This window comes from Oncorhynchus mykiss, chromosome 1, assembly GCF_013265735.2.
Source record: "Oncorhynchus mykiss isolate Arlee chromosome 1, USDA_OmykA_1.1, whole genome shotgun sequence".
Taxonomy (NCBI): Eukaryota; Metazoa; Chordata; class Actinopteri; order Salmoniformes; family Salmonidae; genus Oncorhynchus; species Oncorhynchus mykiss.
In genome coordinates, this window is record NC_048565.1 from 46,056,684 (window position 1) to 46,080,873 (window position 24,190).

Below are 24,190 nucleotides of genomic sequence, written 5' to 3' on the forward strand. Positions count from 1 at the left end.
AAGACCTCATGCGGCTGGAGCTTGTCAGCAGTTCCTGCAAGAGGAAGGCATTGATGCTGTGGACTGGCCCGCCCGTTCCCCAAACCTGAATCCAATTGAGCACATCATGTCTCGCTCCTTCCACCAACGCCACGTTGCACCACAGACTGTCCAGGAGTTAGCGGATGCTTTAGTCCAGGTCTGGGAGGAGATCATCCGCCATCTCATCAGGAGCATGCCCAGGCGTTGTAGGGAGGCCACACACACACACATTACATCAAAGTTGGATCAGCCTGTAGTGTGGTTTTCCACTTTAATTTTGAGTGTGACTCCAAATCCAGACCTCCATGGGTTGATAAATTTGATTTCCATTGATCATTTTTGTGTGATTTTTGTCAGCACATTCAACTATGTAAAGAAAAAAGTATTTAATAAGAATATTTCATTCATTCAGATCTAGGATGTGTTATTTTAGTGTTCTTTATTTTTTTGAGCAGTATATATATATATATATATATATAAATAAATAAATAAATAAAATAAATCGAATACAAAATGTAAGCAAGGTTTGAAATTATTAGGTTTTAGTCAAATTCTGTTTCCGGCCCCCTGACCATCTGCTCAAGAAAAATATAAAAACGAAATTCCGGAGGGTGAATCTAGTTGATGACCCTTGACGTAGACTACCCTATCCACAGAGCCTACCAGCACTATCTGCCAGCTGTTGGTTAGTGCATGTGCCAAAACCAGAGTAGACACATTTGAGACAAAAAAAAAATAAAAAAAAAAATAAAAATCGGTAGAGTTGAAAATCCATGGAAACACATTGGATTTTTAGTTGGTGAACGAAAATTTAAGCAGAAAAGTACACTGCTCCAAAAAATAAAGGGAACACTAAAATAACACATCCTAGATCTGAATGAATGAAATATTCTTATTAAATACTTTTTTCTTTACATAGTTGAATGTGCTGACAAAAATCACACAAAAATGATCAATGGAAATCAAATTTATCAACCCATGGAGGTCTGGATTTGGAGTCACACTCAAAATTAAAGTGGAAAACCACACTACAGGCTGATCCAACTTTGATGTAATGTCCTTAAAACAAGTCAAAATGAGGCTCAGTAGTGTGTGTGGCCTCCACGTGCCTGTATGACCTCCCTACAACGCCTGGGCATGCTCCTGATGAGGTGGCGGATGGTCTCCTGAGGGATCTCCTCCCAGACCTGGACTAAAGCATCTGCCAACTGCTGGACAGTGTGGTGCAACGTGGCGTTGGTGGAAGGAGCGAGACATGATGTCCCAGATGTGCTCAATTGGATTCAGGTCTGAGGAACGGGCGGTCCATAGCGTCAATGCCTTCCTCTTGCAGGAACTGCTGACACACTCCAGCCACATGAGGTCTAGCATTGTCTTGCATTAGGAGGAACCCAGGGCCAACCGCACCAGCATATGGTCTCACAAGGGGTCTGAGGATCTCATCTTGGTACCTAAATGGCAGTCAGGCTACCTCTGGCGAGCACATGGAGGGCTGTGCGGCCTCCCAAAGAAATGCCACCCCACATGACTGACCCACCGCCAAACCGGTCATGCTGGAGGATGTTGCAGGCAGCAGAACGTTCTCCACGGCGTCTCCAGAATGTCACGTCTGTCACATGTGCTCAGTGTGAACCTGCTTTCATCTGTGAAGAGCACAGGGCGCCAGTGGCGAATTTGCCAATCTTGGTGTTCTCTGGAAAATGCCAAACGTCCTGCACGGTGTTGGGCTGTAAGCACAACCCCCACCTGTGGACGTCGGGCCCTCATACCACCCTCATGGAGTCTGTTTCTGACTGTTTGAGCAGACACATGCACATTTGTGGCCTGCTGGATGTCATTTTGCAGGGCTCTGGCAGTGCTCCTCCTTGCACAAAGGTGGAGGTAGCGGTCCTGCTGCTGGGTTGTTGCCTTCCTCCTGTCTCCTGGTAGCGCCTCCATACTCTGGACACTACGCTGACAGACACAGCAAACCTTCTTGCCACAGCTCGCATTGATGTTCCATCCTGGATGAGCTGCACTACCTGAGCAACTTGTGTGGGTTGTAGACTCCGTCTCATGCTACCACTAGAGTGAAAGCACCACCAGCATTCAAAAGTGACCAAAACATCAGCCAGGAAGCATAGAAACTGAGAAGTGGCCTGGTCACCACCTGCAGAACCACTCCTTTATTGGGGGTGTCTTGCTAATTGCCTATAATTTCCACCTGTTGTCTATTCCATTTGCACAACAGGATGTGAAATTTGTCAATCAGTGTTGCTTCCTAAGTGGACAGTTTGATTTCACAGAATTGTGATTGACTTGGAGTTACATTGTGTTGTTTAAGTGTTCCCTTTATTTTTTTGAGCAGTGTATATTGTTATTTATCCGCAACAAGTCAGTTTGGTGGAAACACACCACTGGTGGAAAATTGCAGATATTTCCTTTGTGCAGATACCCCAAAAATAAATAAATAATAATAAAAAAAATAAAAAAATAAATAAATATATATATATATATATATATATATATATATATATATATAATATTTGTTTATTTTTAAATGCGTCACTTTTCCAAAGGCAGTTCATATTAGTGTGTATCCCAAACTGTTTGGACGCTACAGACAGAAGTTGGCAGATCGGCTGTACCGACTTCAGGCGAGTCACAAAATGCTTGTGGGGTCTTACGAGCAAAACAGAGGACACCATCGTGTTAATGAGAGTCATCTTTCCAGAGGGGTCATAGTAGTTTGTAGGCCAAACCTTTTAAACGCTACAGAAAAGTATTTTGTTTGTCAAAGATCTACACCATGACAATTAAATCATTTTTAATCCCACCTTGTAACACAACAAAATGTGGAAAAAAGTTGAGGGGTGTGAATACTTTCTGTAAGCATCGTGCATTTTTAGGCAATTCAAATCATTGATTTTTTAAATCAGGGGACAGCCATGCATAACCCACCTTCAGTCATATTCCTAGCCTATCAAATGGAGAGCAAGCGAGCGAATATAGGCAGTCGTTTTTTTTTTCTTCTTTCAAACAGCTAGACAAGAGTGTAAGTCGCCCAACCCTAACCAGACACTGATATGGACAGTGTAAAGCAATCAAACACAGAGCAACAATATCATTACATTTTACTCATTAAGCAGATGCTCTTATCCAGAGCCTACCCTCCACCATGACCAGAATGTATCACTGATAACCCCAATCTGCTCCTGGTCATGGTGGAGGTTATGTGCCTTGCTCAAGGGCATATCAACACATTTTTCACATAGTCAACTCGGGGATTCAAACCAGTGTCCTTTCGGCTACTGGCCCAACGCTCTTAACCACTACGCTACCTGCTGCCCCATGAGGGCCAGCATGCTTACCGAGACAAATCACAAACAAAGTAAAGCAACTGCATGATGCTATGCCAAGATGTGATGCACTACTATAGTGGTAACTATTAGTAGGATACATGGCTAGCTTCTTTACACTTTTTGGTGTAAATCTTCAGATCGGTCTTTACAGCTTAATCAAAGCCAATGCGTAATTAAAACTGCCCTCATTCCCTGCAGGCATTTCAATACACCAAGAGTCAAGTCAATTGCCAGACCTCATCGAGAGACTGGCCTCTGGTCAGAGGAGACTAAGCCCATGGTTAAGACATCCGAGGAGGCTTGTTAAACCACAGTTCTGTGATCTGTTGAATGGGATCAGATACAACTACACAGGTCAAGGATTAGATAATATCCAACACCTTGTGATGAAAACTGCAGTTTGCCCTTAAGTTTAAGAGGGCACTTTTAATATGGACAAAATAGCCTTGGGTGGAGAGAACCAGGGAATGTCTATTGAAATCAAACAGACACTTTTAGCAGGCACCTGGGCAAGTGAAATTTGTTTTGCCTAATTTCTAAAGTTTACTAACGCTCGGTACAGAATGTTCAGAGTTTAAGGAGGTAGTGTTCAAACACACTGTGAGCCATTCCATTCCTGGCTCTATGGAATGGGGTCCAACCTAAAATATAACAGCAGGTATATGTTAAGGCCATTCAAGTCTGCCATACGACAGAGCAGACATGAAAAATGTGCTTTATGAACCAAAGCGAAGAGGAGAGGAAGAAAAACAGTGATGTTGCATAATGTTGAGGGAGGGAGTAATTAATTTTACTGTGGCAAAGGCAAATAGCTCTGGTTAACGTCAAGCAGCTTGTATTGCACCCACAGACTGATCCTGCCTAGGCTTGCATGCACGCATTTCACAAGGCATGTACCCAAAGAGAAAAGGCCCTGAACATGTTGTTCCGAGAAGTTTATGGCTTTAAAATAGAAGTACAAAACCCTATACTAGGCAATAAGACCAGCGCCTCCTATTCGACGCTTAACATCGGACACCGCGCAAGAAAAAAAAAACATTGTTGGATATTTTCCTAGCAAATAGAATTAGAAAGACAACTGCGGAACACTAATAGGCCTATATCACAGATATCAGCACTAGATCAATAAGCATGACGTGGGAAATACATTGACCTGGTTGTGTACACAGAGATCCGTGTCATATAAAAAAAATGGCACAGTAACATTCTACAAGTCTAAACTAAATATGACGATCAACAACGCAACCGGCAAGACTGAAGCAGTATTCCTTCCTTCACTGGCAACAGTCAGCCATAAAAGTAAGGTTCTCCCCTGAGCTGGCACAAGATAAGCTGGTTATGTGGAAAGCACACACGATCCATAAACCTCTTAAGAATCTGAACCTTTTCCCACAATTTTTGCTTAAAATTACATACCCAAATCTAACTGCCTGTAGCCTAGGACATGAAGCAAGTATATGCATATTTTTGATACCATTTGAAAGGAAACACTTTGAAGTTTGTGGAAATGTGAAATTAATATAGGAGAATAACACATTAGATCTGATAAGAAAAGAAAAAGTAGTATTTTTTTGTACCATCATCTTTGAAATGCAGGAGAAAGGCCATAGTGTATTATTCCAGCCCAGGCACAATTTAGATTTTGGCCACTAGATGGCAGCAGTGTATGATGAAAACCGGTTTACCTCCATCGCTAACATTTGACAGAGTCTTGTCGTTCTCAAACAACAAAAAGAGTGGCTGAGCAGTGATGCCACTTGTGGTAGTACTCCAAGTAGGGCTGGTACAATTACAGTATAACCGATGGTTATGGATGAAGACCGTAAATAAAATACCCGCCATAAACATGGAACAGCTGACTGGAGACGTGACGGCTGGGCATTCGTGCGGTTGAGTCAGTTTCTGCTGTAACATGGAATCCACAACGTGATGAAACTTTGTTCCTCCTTGCTAAAACATGCAAGCTGTTGCGGCAAACAAGTCTTCAGTAGCCTAGGCAACGTCCCCGTCCCTGCAGCACCAGCACACATGCAGTCAGGAGCAGAGAAGGAGAAACGGGTCTTTAAAAGCAAAAAATGAAGGGCTCACTGCTAATGACAATTAGTGCAAAAATAACAGCATGGACACTGCAAACCGTGCATTTGACAGCCCTGGGGCGGTAGAGGGAAAGTCCAACCTCAGGGCAGGGCTAAACCACAAAACTACTGAACAAAAATAGCCTAGCGCTCAGGGAAAGTACACTAAACCCCGGTTATAGCCTGCTACTTTGAAACCTTGCATGAAGGCAAACTCTTTGGCTGTGTAACTCCAGGACTCTCTTGTCCAGAAAACCAACAAAAAAACACACACACACACACACACACAGGAGCTGGTGGTTGAATTATTCAAAAGAGCACAGTGCTCCATTTATTCTGGTACAAGAACCTGGAGGGGGAACACTGCCCAACTACAGCTAGAGGAGGCTAAACATCACAGAATAAAAATAAAATTTAAAAATGACACCTAACCCATATCTTAACCACAAAATAAAAAAAATATTTCTCACAAGAGAATGATTAACTGACTAGCCTAACATTTAATAAGCCTACATTACTGGAGTCACTTCACTGTCATATTTACAGATTACAGTAGGAACATTAGGTTTTGTATATGCAGTTGAAGTCAGAAGTTTACATACATCTTAGCCAAATACATTTAAACTCAGTTTCACAATTGCTGACATTTAATCCTATTCACAATTCCCTGTTTTAGGTCAGTTAGGATGTAAAGCAGAGGCACTGAGTTTGAAGGTAGGCCTTGAAATACACACAGGTACACCTCAAATTGACATCAATTAGCCTATCAGAAGCTTCTAAAGCCATGATATTTTCTGGAATTGTTCAAGCGGTTTAAAGGCACAGTCAACTTAGTGCATGTAAACTTCTGACCCACTGGAATTGTGAGACAGTGAATTATAAGTGAAATAATCTGTCTGTAAACAATTTTTGGAAAAATTACTTGAGTCACGCACAAAACAGATGTCCTAACCGACTTGCCAAAACTATAGTGCTAAAACAAGAAAAGCCCATCGGGCCTCAATTAACAAAATGCTAAGACAATTTGTACAAACTAATAGCAAAATCGTTAACCAAATGCTAATGTGCGAAAACTAAAGTAAACAAAATTGCAAAGACCGACAACTCGAGCTCAAAGTTAAGCATAGCTAATAGCTACCAAATGTCATTTTCAGTGAGAGTGGACATTTACAAGCAAAAGTGAATGAGATAAATTGTGCAAATGAACAAAGTTGTGATGCGCGTGTACACGGAGCAGAGTGGAAAAGAACAGAGAGAAGAAAAAAACAACAACTAGGACACACAGGGGTAAAAATAAATAATAATTTAAAAAAATGGTAGCTGTACAGACTACTCATCCTGAGCTCTTTGATTTATAGCAGGTAGCCATTATAAGATATCCGATAGCAAACACTCAGTAGTGAATTGTATACAAGTGTAACTTTATCACCTCATATGCGCCTCACAGACTAGCTGATAGATACAGAACGCTTGGACTCACCAGCTCCCGCCGTCTCCCATTTACAAACAAACACGTGACTGGCTCAACTGTCCTGGGGAACTACAAATAATGTGACAGGTGAAATGAAGAACGCAATCTGCTTCCTCTCCTAACGTATTGCACAAGCTGACTGCAACTTTAAAAAATAGCTACAAATATTCAAATGTCATAAAAGAAAAAACTTCCAATAAACATTTGACCGTATTGAAAAACCACCCTGTGGCTTTTTCCAAATACCATTGTATACAGCATAAACAGTACACCGCCAAGCATAACCATAAGAAGTGTTTTAAAATGTTTAGTTTGTTCTAAAAGGATGAACTTGTTACCAGTGCTCCTGATTAGGCCTAAATTAGGAATGGTATCCATATTTATGCAATTTTATCTGTTCTCGCATCTCAATTAGGTTCAACTTCATTTTCTCATTAGAATACCACACACCACATGTGGGCTGTGCTCAAGAGCACACATGCCCAAATAAAATCCTAACCTGAAAAGCAGGGCAATGAAAAAACACACACAGCGGTCAAATTCCTCAAAGGAGGCGGCCAGGTGACAGGCACATTATTCTACTTTTAAAAGAACAAACCCCCCCCCCCCAATAAAAGTTATCCTGGAATATTCAGAAAGTATCATTTAAATCTATAAACTGATCCGAGATCAGCCAGAGGAGTGTGACCTTCGGGGATTTACTTCTGGCATGTTTTACTGTGGCCCCTGCCAGCAGCTTACCATCTGTAGCAGTCAGACTGCACTGTCCAACACCCAAAGGCTAGGCCTATTTCTAGGCCTATTTCTAGCAGCAGTGTATCATGCTCAGCGTCTCTTACGCACTCCTCAGCCAAACTCTAACAACAACCTCAACCCATAGTTGAAGAGAGAAAACTCAAGGCAAGTGCAACTACACTGAACAAAAATATTAAAAAACACAACATGTTAAGTGCTGGTCCAATGTTACATAAACTGAAATAAAAAGGTCCCAAAGTTCCAAATGCACAAAGAAAACGTAGTTCTCTCAACTGCGCACAAATTAGTTTACATCCTTGTTAGCGAGCACTTTATCATTTGTCAACATAATCCATCCACCTGACCGGTACGGCATATCAAGAAGCTAATTAAAGTGCATTACACAGATGCACCTTGTGCTGGGGACAATAAAAGGCCACTAAAATATGTAGTTGTGTCACAACACAATGACACAGATGTCTCAAGTTGAGGGAACGTGCAATTAGCATGACTGACTGCAGGAATGTCCACCAGAGCTGTTGCCAGACAATTTAATGTTAATTTCTCTACCATAAACTGCCTCCCAATGTCATTTTAGAGAATTTGGCAGTACGTCCAACTGGCCTCAAAACTGCAGACCACGTGTAACCACGCCAACCCAGGACCTCCACATTAGGCTTTCACCACTTTCAGTATAGCTACCACACATCTACCAGATGCGGTATAATTAAATGCAGTCTCTCATAGTGTGTTCGGAAAGCATTCAGACGCCTCAACTTTTCCCACTTTGTTACGTTATACAGCCTAATTCTAAAATGTATTAAATAAAAAAAATCCTCAATCTACACACAAATCAGGCCTTTATGGTAGAGTGGCCAGACAGAAGCCACTCCTCAGTAAAAGGCACAGCAGCCCACTTGGAGTTAGGCAAAAAAAAAGGCACCTAAAAGGACTCTCAGATCATGAGAAACAAGATTCTCTGGTCTGATGAAACCAAGATGGAATTCTTTGGCCTGAATGCCAAGCGTCACGTCTGGAGGAAGCCTGGCACCATCTCTACAGTGAAGCATCATGCTGTGGGGATGTTTTTTCAGGGACTGGGAGACTAGTCAGGATCGAGGGAAAGATGAATGGAGCAAAGTACAGAGAGATCCTTGATGAAAACCCATTCCAGACCGCTCAGGACCTCAGACTAGGTGAAGTTTCACCTTCCAACAGGACAACGGCCCTAAAACACAGTCAAGACAACGCAAGAATGGCTTCGGGACGAGTCTCTGAATGTCCTTGAGTGGCCCAGCCAGAGCCCGGACATGAACATTTCTGGAGAGACCTGAAAACAGCTGTGCAGCGACTCTCCCCATCCAATCTGACAGAGCTTGAGAGGATCTGCAGAGAAGCATGGGGACAAACTCCCCAAATACAGGTGTGCCAAGTTTGTAGTGTCATACCCAAGAAGACTTGAGGCTGTAATCGCTGCTAAAGGTGCTTCAACAAAAGTACTGAGTATAGGGTCTGAATAGTTATGTAAATGTGATCAGTTTTTTTTCTTCTTCCAATAAATGTGCAAAAAAATAAATAAGTTATTGCTTTGTCATTATATAGGGTAGTGTGTAGATTGATAAGGGGAAAATAAACTGTGTATCCATTTTAGAACAGGGCTGTAGCGTAACAAAATGTGGAAAAGTAGGGGATCTGAATACTTTCCGAATGCACTGTATATGTGAATTAGAGTTCGTAGCAGTCCGTACGTCAGATTGATGCCTTTCTAAAAACGAATTACTGTGTAAGCCCCTCAAGTGTGCTTAGTCATGACAACCCAGCATACGAGCCTGACTATGAATAAAGGTTGCTCTTCACCATGGTCAATCAGTAACAGTGCTTTTATGGTACTGACCACATTGAAAATAAGAAAAACTGAGGCATGTGTTAAATGGCATAACCCACAACCATAGGCAAAGACACACCTACGCATATGCACAATTACTTTAATCTAAAAGGTCTGCGCACATGACATTTAGCAACCGTCCTCATTTATTGTTTCTGTCTGATGTTTTATCAAGAAATTAAGCTACCTGCCCATATAAGATGTCTATGTCCCAGAAAGTTGACCGTTGTATACAACGTTTTCTAGTCACATTTTTTGCATATTAGGCAACAACCGTCCCAGTATAAGGACACCGATCCGAACCGAGGTTAAGGGTATTTTACCAAGCCCTCAAGACCAGGGTTTTCCTGCAGTCCATGGATTTGGATAACTGATGTCAGAAAAGAGGTTACCATTTGAAACATGCAGGTACATATATAGGTAACCTTCATGGGAGGCAAAGTGAAGACTACAAACAGCAGGTAGAAATGAGAGTAGAGGCAAAAGGCATGTGACTTTGAAAAAACAAAACGAGAGCTTTTAAGGCACAGTGTGGTACCTCGGAAAACTCACTTTACATGTTCCAATAAAAAGATTGGTCACCAACCAGTAGTCTCCAAGGCATTCCTAGTCATTCAAACATTTCAGCAAAATATATATATATATATATTCTTAACTAATAAAAAAACACAGCGCTGTTGGCATAGGTGCACTTGATTCAGCAGTAAAAGTGTTCCCATTTTTGAACCATTTGTGTCTGAAGGTTTAACTCCACCTACCTGGCAGGCCCGGAGAGCAAATTAAGTCCACTTATAGGCCTACCACTCTCCAATCAGATTGCAGACAGTGATCAGAGTTCGGTTACCTCATGCCATAGACTGTAAAAAGAAGCCTTGAATGCACAGCAAAGTTGATGTGAGATTTCAAAACCACGACTAGAGACTCAATGAATACAGCAAAGAGTTGCTGTTTTTATGAGTAAGTTCATGTGTAAGTTGTTATTCGGCCCTGTCAACACTTTGTTCAACCCTTTTATAAAGCCATGAAATGTGCGTTTTCCCTACTTCCACTCATGCTACAACCAGCTGCAATGAATGAGTATAGCAAAATGTTTTTGTTAAGGTTCCGTTATTATTTGTGGCTTGTGTCTTATTTATTGTCAAGGAATATTGCACTTTCTCTGGTCTCGGAGGCAGAAATAATGCAGTACGAGTTAAGTTTCACCATCAACTGGAAGACTGTGTCCCCTTTTCTCAGCGGAAGGAGGGAGAGCAGAGGGGACGGTGTCTGGTGAGAGACAGCCTCACGGCTGCTCCCTCCATCCCCTCAGACTGACCATCAGATGCTGGCCATCAGTCCAGTAACAAAAATGTATATATTATGCTCACTCAGCTGTGCCACAAGTAATACAACAAATTATTACTAGTGTATACCAAAAATGTTGAAATAGTCTGACAAGAATATTGGCAGGGCAATTCAAGCACGGCTGTGATAACGTATTGTGCCTATAGCCTACTGCACAAACCTCATTGCTACAGAACTGTTTTTAATTGGTTAATGTAGCATAGGCTTAGGTTTAAATAATATTATTTAAAAAATGTGAATGGTAGATCTCAGGTTACATTTTGACTCAGTGACCTGGACTCAGAAAAGGTTGGTGACCACTGCTATAAAACGATAAGGCGTAAACTACATGTCACAGGTAGTAGTCTATGCATTGTAATTTGAACACATTTCTGATTTAATCCAGCAGTAATAGTTGAGAGCTGCATTCCGGGCCTAGTTGAGAAGTAAAAAAGTAAAGCTTTAGTCACCTCCAAAATGTGAAGCACTATGAAAAGAAGTAATATCCCTCTTATGAAACACTCGGTTTCAACCTCCAGTTTATGCACTCAGTTCCTCCTTATATCTATTTGACTGATAACCTGAGTGTAACAAAGTCACACACGGGTTCTGTACCCTCACTGAAACATTACATCATCAACATCAAGAAAGTAGATAAGTCCAACACCTACATGAGAGGCGTAGGGGGAGGTTTAGCAGGTGTGCAACTGCAGGGGTGTTCATATACTGCTATCTGCGTAGGTTGAGTTCACTGGACATACTGGCATGTCTACACATAGATAACTGTAGTTTATCACAATGATATGGAAATATGAATCCAAGAGAAGCCAATTGTTCACTGTGTACAGTTCAGAAGGCAGGCAACCAGCCTTAGCTGTTGTGAACCTCATGTCAGCCTCCAACACATGCTCCATGGCTGGCTGAACACAAGAACTGCTGTTCCCAATACCAAGATGCAGATGGAAAGAAAATAAAATACCTTGGTGCCGTGTTCTGCACACACACACACTCTAAAACAGAGGAACGTCCAAATGTCTTTCTCTGGTCTCTAAATGTGCGTTTACACGCAACATTCTTCCCCCCGCCTACTGACCTCTCTGGCTATATGCAGCCAAGCCATGAGAATAAACTGGCTTTCTAAGCTCTTCATAGACCAGTACCATTTCTGAGAAGCACCATTACACCGAAGCGGGTCACGGAGGTATGTTACGTAACACTGTTTCAACATTTCACATACTTGTTAAATTGGAAGCGTAAGGCCTATATATGGTAGTGGCCAAAAGGATTAGACATCAAGAATTTTCCATGTGTCTCATCCGGAAACATGTAAAACATTAAAGGCATTCTTGTTCATGTAAACATTTCTGTTCCTTCAACAGGTTATGTAATGTAGGCCCATTTGGGTGTGACCGTCTGATGGTTAACAGAGGCAGAGCACGGAAAGCGTTTGCATGCCGTCAAGCTCCCTCTGAAAGATCTGCAGGTTATTACAGGGCCCTTTGTTCATATTGCATAATGGACTAAATGCATAAAGCTCTGGACAATAGACTAACCCTTGTGAAATGCTAACCCTGTATCTTGAACTGGTCAGTGCTTAATTGGTAGCCTAACTGGAGTTGTGCTGATTTGTCATTCCAACTTTTAAAATAGTTCTATGAAGATAAAGGCATAAACACTCTATTCATGTAGTCAGGTCACAGTACTAAACTGTATTATTGTGACGTAAAAGGACAGGCCCAACCTACCTGTAGTAGCGTGACTGCAGGTACGTGGAACACACAGCTTTGGACACGTGGCTGGCCGAGCCAAAGTCGATCACTTTCACCCGGTAAGGTTGTCGCACCGGGTCCACCAGCATGATGTTCTCTGGCTTCAGATCAGCGTGGATCAGCCCCAGGCTCTTGAGCTTCTTCAGCGCAGTGGCCACCTGCTGTAAGACCGGCCGGATCACCTTCAATGGCAGTGGGCTGAACTTGTTCTGCTTGAGGAAGTCATAGAGGTTCTGCTCAAGCATCTCAAACACCAGACAGGTGTGGCTGCGGTGCTGGAAGCACTCAAAGGCCCGCACCAGGTTATGCTGATCTGCATTCTCGCCACTCAGACGGGCAAGGATGCCCACCTCTATCTGGCCCTGTCGCGCGTACGATGGGTGGTTCTTTAGGATCTTGATAGCCACAACCTCTCCTGTGCCCCGCTTCCAACACTTCACCACCTGTCCGAAGGTGCCGCGCCCCAGGAACTCCAGCACCTCGTAAGTGTTCTTCATGGAGCACAAGACCTCGTGCTGCACCAACTGGTAGTCCCCATCCCCGACCACATTGCGAGCCCCAGTCCCTCCCCCATTCTGTTTGCGGGGCACTCCCCCCACCGTGTTCCCTATGTTAGTTTGCAACATGGCAGGTATCATGGAAACGTCCTCCACTATCTGCATGGCTTTCCCACTGTTCTCTGGGTGCTCACCCTGACGTTTCAGCCCACATTGCAGGGGGCTTTTCAATGAGTTCAAACCTCCCTCGCTCTCTATCTCCTCACCTCCTTCACTGCTGCTTCTCTGGCCACAGTCCCCTCTGGCCAGTCTGACTGCCCCTGTAGCTCCACTGCTGTGCCGGCTTCTCTGGACAGTTGCCTTGACGGGGGGACCCTGGTCCTGGGTCCGAGGTGTTTTTTGGAGCAACTCACTGTGTACTACTTTCAGGGATGCAGTGGCCTGCAAAGATATGTCCTGCCCACTCAGGAGTCTACCAGATGTTGAAGTTTGTCTTAAATGGAGGATATTGGTAGGCTGGGCAATGCCAAGGTTTATTCCAATTATATAGGTCGACAGGGTCCAATCATAAAAAAAAAAAACAGCTGTTGAACTCAACTCTGTTTCTTCACACTGCAAAAGGCACTCGTTTGTGTTTGATAAACATCTGGTGGGTAGACCAACATTTGAGGCCATACCTGTAAGAGAGAAGGAATGGGAAAGATTAGTTTACAACTACCGCACCTCTTGTTTTGCAGGCAATAACTATCCAAAATACATTTTTCACGCTATATAAAACGTAGCCAGCCACGTTGTTGTTACGTGGCTGATTGTTAGGCCATCAACACAACTTCCAACAAAAACTGCTATCGAGGAGGCAATTAGACATTTCAGTTAGATCAGATAGCATGTGGTTTCCAGAATTTCCATTGGTTCTCCATAGCAAGCTCTACCGGGGCGCATTCAGCAAAAAACTAAAACCATATCAATGTAATGAGGGGGGAATCCCATCCCTCTGTGGGCAAGCTATGGTGTGTCTGTCTCACTCAGGCAGGAAAAGCAGAGCAAGCAAAAAAGGGGACTACAGTAGATTGGGGGGGGGGGGGGGGGGGGCTTTATTCAAACAGCAAACTATGTGGCACTCTAGACCACATGCAAACAGACAGCCAACCTGCCAGCCTGTCAAAAGCTAACATTTCAGCATTACCTTTTAAAATGTCTCATCTTGTCACTATAGTCTCTGGAGTACCAGCACTTGTTAGATCATCAAAGTTCGGAAACATGAATGTTTTAGCTGTGCTGCGGATTCTATCAGAGTGAGTGACTGCGTCAAACAGTATGGAAAGGTTTTATGCTGACATGGCAATAGTTACACCATGGGGTACAAATACAGTGCCTTCAGAAAGTATTCATACCCCTCGACTTATCACACATTCTGTTGTGTTCCAGCCTGAATTCAAAATAGTTGAAATATTTTTTTTGCTGTCACCCATCTACACACAATAACACATAATGACAAAGTATTTTTTTTTGTTTAGCCAGTTAGCCAATTTATTGAAAATTATACAGAGATCGAATTTACATAAGTATTCATACCCCTTTACTATGACGCTCCAAATTGAGCTCAGGTGCATCCAATTTCCTTTGATCATCCTTGAGATGTCACAACTTGGAGTCCACTTGTGGCCAAATCAATTATTTGATTTCGAAACACCTCTCTATAACGTTCCCACAGTTGACCGTGCATGTCAGAGCAGAAACTATACCATGAAGTTCAAGGAACTGTCCATAAATTGAGTGTTTTCAATAACAGTGGTCTTCATCATTGGGAAATTGAAAAAATACAAAACTACCCAGACTCTGCCAAGAGCTGTCTGACCAAACTGAGTAACCGGGCATGAAGGACCTTGGTCAAGGAGGTGACCAATAACCCAATGACCACTGACAGAACTACAGAGTTCTTTGGCTGAGATTGTAGTCCTTCTGGCATGTTCTCCAGTCTCTACAGCACTTCAACAATCTGGGCTTTATGGGAGGCCAGAAGAAGCCACTCCTGAGAAAAAAAAACACAACAGCACACCTTCAGTTTGCAAAAAGGCACAAAGATTCTGTGGTCGGAGAAGACAAAAATGTAACCCTTTGGCCTGATTGCAAAGCACTGTGTCTGGAGAAAACCAGGCACAGCTCAACGTCCATCTAACACCATCCCTACCATGAAGCATGGTGGTGGCAGCATCATGCTATGGGGATGCTTGTCAGCAGCAGGGACTAGGAGATTGGTACAGCTTGAGGGAACAATGAGTAGAGAGACAAATACAGGCAAATCCTTGATGAGAACCTGCTTCAGAGAGCAAACGACCTTAGACTGGGGCAAAGAATTACATTCCAAATGGACAATGAGCCCAAGCATACAGCCAAAGAAACACTGGAATGGCTCCAGAACACGAATGTAAAACTCCTTGAGGAGCCCAGCCAACTTGCATGCCATTTGAAAATCACTGTCCACAGCTACTCCTAAACTAATTTAATAGAGCTTGAGAAAATCTGCAATGAAGAATGGGAGAAAAATCACCAAATCCAGATGTGCAAAGCTGACAGATATACCCAAGACGACGCAAAGACGTAATCATCGTAAAAGGTGCTTCTACAAAGTATTGATTCGGGGGTGTGAATACTTATGCAATTGAGATATTTCTACATTTTCAATAGTTTCAAAAATCATGTTTTCACTTTGTCATGGGTTATTAAACAAACAATCTTGAATTCAGGCTACAACAAAATGTGGAATAAGTCAAGGGGTATGAATACTTTCTGAAGGCACTGTATGCCATGTTCAGACAGAGGAATGGGTGTGTCTTTCTTATTGAAATGGATTTAGTTAAGGGAGGGGCACGGTTAATCAAATAGCCGAACAGACGTTAGTAGATTCCTGTCTCCAAAAAGCACCTGTTGTGTTGAACGATTTAAGCAAATAAACACCAGGGCGATTAATTGAAGATTTACGGTACTTGAGATATATTGTTTACTCTTTTCTGCATGATAGAATAATATTGAAGACATCAAAACTATGAAACATATCAAATCATGTAGTAACCAAAAAGTCTTAAACAAATCAAAATATATTTGATACGAGATTCTTCAAAGTAGTCCAAATTTTTGATTTTTGGTTCCAATCGATGGGTCTTTGTGAGACGCAGAGTAGGTGAACAGATGATCTCTGCATGTGTGGTTCCCACCGTGAAGCAAGGTGGTGGTGTGATGGTGCTTTGCTGGTGACACCGTCTGATTTATTTAGAATTCAAGGCACACTTAACCAGCATGGCAAACACAGCAATACGCCATCCCATTTGGTTTGCGCTTATCAGGAGTATAATTTGTACAACAGGACAATGACCCAGGACGTGTAAGGGATATTTGACCAAGGAGAGAGATGGAGTGCTGCATTAGATGACCTGGCGTCCACAATCACCCGACCTCAACCAAATTGAGATGGTGTGGGATGAGTTGGACCGCAGAGTGAAGTAAATGCAGCCAGAAAGTGCTCAGCATATGTGGGAACTCCATCAAGACTGTAGAAAAAGCATTCCAGGTGAAGCTGGTTGAGAGAATGTCAAGAGTGTGCAAAGATTTCATTAAGGCAAAGGGTGGCTACTTTGAAGAATATAAACTATATATATATATTGATTTGTTTAACACTTTTTGTTTACTACATGATTCCATGTGTGTTTTCATAGTTTTGATGTCAGCACTATCATTCTACAATGCAGAAAATAGTCAAAATAAAGAAAACCCTGGAATGCGTAAGTGTCCAGACTTTTGACTGGTACTGCATTTATAGGCCTAACAATTGAAAGGCTTTGTCTAAATTAAATTATCCTTGACATTTTTACCAACAAGTATACCCCATGACATTTGAAAGTCTTAATTCAAACAACTTTTGAATGCCATTTTTATAATGGTGCATTGAACTATTGCTGCGCATTTAGCCCCCCAGGCTGCCCTGACATTAGTATGCTATTTCCCCCACTTCAAAAAGCAATTACAGGCCCTCACCTAACGGTTTTCACAATACCTGACAGATGAACACAACACTCACCCCAAAAACTTGTTACATAATCAGTTCTGGTGAAATCTGACTTTTCATTCTCTGTTGCTTTTAGCCAAACTACAGAAGAAAAGCAGCATACCCGCTGTCTAGCATTTACATCAGCAGTCTCCAACAGGTTAATTACGCACTACCAGTAGCTCGCCAAACAATTCTGAAAGTACATGCAATTTTCACATGTTCCACCGACAGAAATACTTGCCCCAAAACCTTCAATTAAATGTTAACTGCAAAGAAGGCTTACCTGGCAGAAGTATATCATGAATAAGTGTATCTATTATTTGCAAACGTTGCCATGAAATGAACAGCAGCAGTTCAGAACTGTCACTAGACCAGCAGATTAGACAGCACATTGTTCCCTCACTAGATCTGCAATGTAAAAAGGGCCAGAGGTGCAATTTAAATGATTCCAGATCTTCTGATGTGATTTAAGCATTGACAAGGACTCAGAACATCAAATTTTGATGTTGTTTCTTTAAGAGGGGCGGCAGGTAGCCTCGTGGTTAGAGCGTTGGGCCAGTAACCTAAAGGCTGCTAGATCGAATCCCTGAGCTGACAAGGGAAAAAAATCTGTTGTTCTGCCCCTGAACAAGGCAGTTAACCCACTGTTCCTAGGCCGTCATTGTAAATAAGAATTTGTTCTCGACTTGCCTAGTTAAATAAAACAAGAACAATTGTAATTTTTACTGAAAAAATATTCTACAAGGAAAAATATAAAACAATCAGATTCTCTAGTTGTTTATTAGCCACTATTTTATCAGGTATATTGACAGAAAACAGAGTGCACTTCTTCTTGTACACTAAGGACCCGGAGAAAGAGTTTCTAGGGAGAGTAGAAGAGAAGAATGTGCCTATTTGAAAGGAAAAAATTAATCAAAATGAGTAGCTCGCAATAAGTAAAACCTTTTTTTTTTTAAGTAGCTCTCCTGTTGGAAATGGTTGGAGACCCCTGACAAATATCATTCTGATTGCTCGAGAGTCAGTAGCTATTTTATTTTGTATTTTGACAATATCCCCAAAAAGTAATATGAATAGTAACATAATATTAAATGCCCATCCCTACTTCAGTTCCTAATTTAAAATAGTAAAAACAAACATAACAAAAAGCATATTGCTAGTTGCATCACACATGAACTGAAATGATGTCATCCTGCCAAAAAAAACAGTGCAAAATAAAATAAACTGATTACCCAATGAAAAGGTTCACTTCACACTCAGGGGTACCCTGTGGTGATATAAATCAGAATAGCAAGTCTTCATTCTTTATCATTATTTACATAAACCTTGTCCAACACTTACTAGTTACCACACTAGCTAAGTACAAAAACAGTGTCAGCTGCAATGCCATCTGTCCATACACGCAGAGGCTTGATACCCCATCATTGGTAGGAGACCCTGGTCTAGTGTTGAATTACACTCCTCACCATTTCAGGATTGTAAAGGCTGCCTGCTGTAAGAGGCCACTAGTAACTAAGTCAAATCGAATCACTAGTGACTGACTGACCTTTCTGTGTAAGTAATCAACAAATGGGTGGGGGTGCAAACTGAGGACGGGTATGGGTGGTTGATAAGGCACCTGTTGACAACGTAGCTTAAAAGTAATTTCAAGTAAGTAGCTAACGTTAGTAGTGCCAAGGCAGAAATCCAATAGTATGTAAATTATATAAGGGAGTTCATGTTTTAACTAACTATATGTCTGAGGGATAAAACATTGTTATTATAAGTTAGATGGCTGGTGAATGTAAGCGTTCATCTTGTCAGTTAACGTTATGTCACAACAAGAGGAAGGACATGACTGGGACTTCTCGTTCCCCCCGAGTGGATTACTACTCAGAGACAGTGTGTGTGCAGTAACGTTACTGTTGCTATTCCATACAATGTAGTTAGTTAACGTTAGCCTTTCCATGACGTTGGCTAGCCAGCTAAATGGTAGGCAATAATTAAAAATCACCCAAAATCAGATAATTAAGATGTACATACAAACCAATGGACGAATCAAAAATGCAACCCATGCTGACGAACAAACGTCTTGCTAACATTAACTATTGGCTAGCAACTAGCTAGCTAGTTTGACACATTTGCTAACGTTAGCTAGCCAACGTCTACATTAGGCATTGAAGTCAAACTGAGTAAAACTAACAAACTAGCTATTTACTAGTTACGAAATGCATTGAAATTCGCACAAATGGCTTGATAATTTTTAACGTTATGCTATATAAACGTTTGCTATCTTTATTAACAGTAGTTAGTGACAGAATACAGTCAGCAGGGCTTCTCTGAACATGCTAACGAGTTTAACAAGTACCCACACCATGCTCAGTCTGCCTGCAATGCTGCCATCTTGTTCTCCTGGACAACGAGGCTTTCGATAAACCCACAATCTCACACATTTTAAACTCCAAATAACTCACGTATTACACCGTTAAATGAAACCAGTCTTCGTCCACGGCGTAGTCAACAACTGCCAGTTTCGCAAAAAAAGTGGCTCTTGTTTTCGTTTAAAGGGTAACGGAGCCCATATTTCTAATCTTTGTTGGAACCAGTTATCCCAGAGGCCGTGCAGTTTCAGCACTTTGCTCGTTATTTCATCAACTAGCACTAGCTATGTTGGAAGCCAGCAGAAAAAGTCTCCCCACCCCATTGCGTGTGCAATGTTTAAGAGTCATAGAGCAAGACCAGAGAAATCAACCATCGACACATTACGAGCTGACTTCTGAGCACGATATCGTCAAAGCCGCTGGCAGAGTTATTTTTGCATGGCCCGGTTCCCCAAGGGAGCGGAGTTAACTGATATTAGACCATTCCATTGGTCCTTAAGGGAAATCACCACTCACCCGGGGCACCGGGCCAAGCAAAACGAACTGCACCAATTATAATCTATAAAGAAAATAACATTTATGAAACATGATTTATAAAAAGTTTTAAAAAAAAAGAAAACTGACATATTTGTGCAAATATGAACAGTCCCCATAGTCTCAGTCACGTGATTTATTTCCTCAGTTCCTTAAATCCTATTATACATCAGGTGGTTCTGAGCACTGAATGCTGATTGGCTGAAAACGGTGGTATATTTAAGCAATAAAACTCGAGAGGGTGTACTACACCCACGGCTAAGAGCTGTTCTTAGGGCAACGCAATGCAGAGTGCCTGGATACAGCCCTTAGCCATGGTATATTGGGCATATATAATAAACCTGAGGTGCCTTACTGCTATTATAAACTGGTTACCAATGTAATTAGAGCAGTAAAAATAAATGTTTTGTCATACCTGTGGTATACAGTCTGATATACCACGGCTTTCAGCCAATCAGCATTCACGAACCACCCAGTTTATAACAGACCGTAGACCATGCATTGGTGAAAAAAAATGTGATTTTACTGTCCTAATTAGGTTGGTAATCAGTTTATAATAGCAATAAGGCATCTCGGGGATTTGTGATACATGGACAATATACCACGACTAATGGCTATTACAGGCAAACTGCATGGCGTTGTGCTTTTAAGAACAGCCGTGGCATATTGGCCATATACCACACCCCTCATTCTTATTGCTTAATTAGAGTATCAATTTCAAAATGAACTTTAGTTACCTCCAATATCTAATGCAATTAATGCAATTCTATTGAATCTATTTTCAACAGCAAGGTGAAGACCCCACCACATAAAACATCATAAATAGGATTTGTTTGTTCAGTGCAAAATGCAACAAAATATTAATAAGGACATTTTTGCATTCTATCCATAGCTAATAATAATAATAGTAAAATAATAATAGACTGTGTTATATTATGGGAAATTCTAAAATAACCCTCCCAGGCCCTCAGAATGCCCTTCGGTTTCAGCAAATGATAAAAAGAGAACACCTCTGTAATTTCCCCACAGCAATACATTAACCTTTTCCTAGATGATAGCGCTGGCCACTTTAATGTATGAATAAACTTGATTTGAATGTCTGTTTCAATATTGAGTATTGTTTCCCTCTGTTGTTAAATATGTGTATTGCATGTAAACTCCACAGTGAAGGCTCTGCTAGTCCCAAAAGCATGGGGTTTAAAACAAGTGTAATTTTTCAGCAAAGGAAATATATATACACTACCAGTCAAAAGTTTGGACACACCTACTCATTCAAGGATTTTTCTTTATTTGTACTATTTCCTACATTGTAGAAATATATTTATATTTTAAATATAAATATATTTTGTATTTGAGATTCTTCAAAGTAGCCACCCTTTGCCTTAATGACAGCTTTGCACACTCTTGGCATTCTCTCAACCAGCTTCATGAGGTAGTCACCTGGAATGCATTTCAATTAATTGGTGTGCCTTCTTCAAAGTTAATTTGGGGAATTTGTTTCCTAAATGCCTTTGAGCCAATCAGTTGTGTTGTGAAAAGGTAGGGGTGGTATACAGAAGATAGCCCTATTTGGTAAAAGACCAAGTACATATTATGGCAAGAACAGCTCAAATAAGCACAGAAAAACAAATGTCCATAATTACTTTTCCTCCACAAGAAAGGAAGACCCAGAGTTACCTTTGCTGCAGAGGATAAGTTCATTAGAATTTACCAGCCTCAGAAATTGCAGTCTAAATAAATGCTTCACAGAGTGCAAGTAACAGACACAACTCAATTGTCACACACTGATCTGTTTCACCTGTCCTTGTGCTTGTTTCCACCCCCCTCCAGGTGTCACCCATCTTACCCATTATCCCCTGTGTATTTATACCTGTGTTTTCTGTTTGTCTGTGCCAGTTTGATTTGTTTGTCAAGTCAACCAGCGGTTTTGTCTCAGCGCCTGCTTTTCCTCAGTCTCTCTTTTTTTTCCTCACCCTCGTGGTTTTGAACCTTGCCTGTCCTGACTCTGAGCCTGCCTGATGTCCTGTACCCATACCCCACCTATGGATTACCAACCTCTGCCTGCCTGACCTGACCCTAACTGCTGTCCTGTACCTTTGCCCCACCACTCTGGATTATCAACCCCTGCCTGCCTTGACCTGTCGTTTGCCTGTTGTTGTAATAAATATGGTTACTTTGACACAATCTGCATCTGGGTCTTACCTTCAGACCTGATATCAACTGTTCAGAGGAGACTGCGTGAATGAGGCCTTCATGGTTGAATTGCTGCAAAGAAACCACCAATAAGAAGAGACTTGCTTGGGCGAAGAAACATGAGCAATGGACATTAGACCAGCGGGAATCTGTCCTTTGGTTTGATGAGTCCAAATTTGAGATTTTTGGTTCCAACCGTTGTCTTTGTGAGACGCAGAGAAGGTGAACGGATGATCTCCGCATGTGTGGTTCCCAAGGTGGAGGAGGAAGTGTGGGGGTGCTTTCCTGGTGACACTCGTGATTTATTTTGAATTCAAAGCACACTTAACCAGCATGGCTACCACAGCATTCTGCAGCGATACACCATCCCATCTGGTTTGGCTTAGTGGGACTATCATTTGTTTTTCACCAGGACAATGACCCAAAACACCTATAGGCTTTGTGTGGGCTATTTGACCAAGAAGGAGAGTGATGGTGTGCTGCATCGGATGACCTGGCCTCCACAATCGCCTGACCTCAACTCAACAACAATTTAAATGGTTTGGGATGAGTTTGACCGCAGAGTGAAGGAAAAGCAGCCAACAAAAGCTCATGAAGCTGGTTGAGAGAATACCAAGAGTGTGCTGTCAAGGCAAAGGGTGACTCAAATTTAACATTTCTGATTTAACACTTTTTTTTGGTTGCTACATGATTCCATATGTGCTATTTCATAGTTTTGATGTCTTCACTATTATTCCACAATATAGTAAATAAAGAAAATCCCTTGAATGAGTAGGTTTGTCTAAACTTTTGACTATGTATACTACTGTTTGGGGTCACTTAGAAATGACCTTGTTTTTTAAAGAAAAACACTTTTTTTCCATTAAAATAGCATTAAATTGATCAGAAATAGTGTAGACATTGTTAATTTTGTAAATTACTATTGTAGCTAGATGCGCCTGATTTTGAATGGAATATCTACAGAGGCCCATTATCAGCAACTCCTGTGTTCCAATGGCACGTTGTGTTAGCTAATCCAAGTTTATCATGTAAAAAGGCTAATTGATCATTAGAAAACCCTTATGCAATTATGTTAGCACAGCTGCAAACTGTTTTCTAAGTGACCAAAAACTTTTGAGCGGTAATGTCGGTTAGGACATCTACTTTGTGCATGACACAAGTCATTTTTCCATCAATTGTTTACAGACATTATTTCACTTATTCACTGTATCACAGTTCCAGTGGGTCAGAAGTTTACATACACTAAATTCTCTGCCTTTAAACAGCTTGGAAAATTCCAGAAAATGATGTCATGGCTACAGAAGTTCTGGTAGCCTAATTGACATCATTTCAGTCAGCTGGAGTTGTACCTGTAGATGTATTTCAAGGCCTACCTTCAAACTCAGTGCCTCTTTGATTGACATCATGGGAAAATCAAAAGAAATCAGCCAAGACCTCAGAAAAAAAAAGTTACGACCTCCACAAATCTGGTTCATCCTTGGGAGCAATTTCCAAATTCCTGAAGGTACCACATTCATCTGTACAAACAATATTATGCAAGTATAAACACGCAGCTGTCATACAGCTCAGGAAGGAGACGCGTACTGTCTCCTAGAGATGAGCGTACTTATGTGCGAAAAGTGCAAATCAATCCCAGAACAACAGCAAATGACCTGGTGAAGATGCTGGAGGAAACAAAGTTACAAAGTATCTATATCCACAGTAAAACAAGTCCTATATCGACAAACCTGAAAGGCCGCTCAGCAAGGAAGAAGCCACTGCTCCCAAACCGCCATAAAAAAAAGCCAGACTACGGTTTGCAACTGCACATGGGGACAAAGATCTTACTTTTTGGAGATGTGTCCTCTGGTCTGACGAAACAAAAATATAACTGTTTGGCCATAATGACCATTGTTATGTTTGGAGGAAAAAGGGGGATGCTTGCAAGCCGAAGAACACCATCCC

At 41.6% G+C, this 24,190-nt stretch overlaps 1 protein-coding gene across 2 annotated transcripts in view; it reads right to left on the minus strand.

The window, feature by feature from the left end:
* LOC110523921 (homeodomain-interacting protein kinase 3) overlaps nucleotides 1-20,058 on the minus strand; it is a 50,964-nt gene extending 30,906 nt beyond the window's left edge. The window contains exons 1-2 of one of the 2 annotated variants that reach the window (XM_021603074.2): nucleotides 19,513-20,058; nucleotides 12,597-13,794 (exon numbers count right to left, since the gene is read on the minus strand). In XM_021603074.2, the coding sequence (XP_021458749.2) occupies nucleotides 12,597-13,794; nucleotides 19,513-19,591 (1,277 nt within the window). In that variant the 5' untranslated portion in view covers nucleotides 19,592-20,058. The remainder of the gene's footprint in view (nucleotides 1-12,596; nucleotides 13,795-19,512) is intronic. The other variant, XM_021603083.2, reaches the window with a different exon arrangement.
* Nucleotides 20,059-24,190: the final 4,132 nt, after the last annotated feature.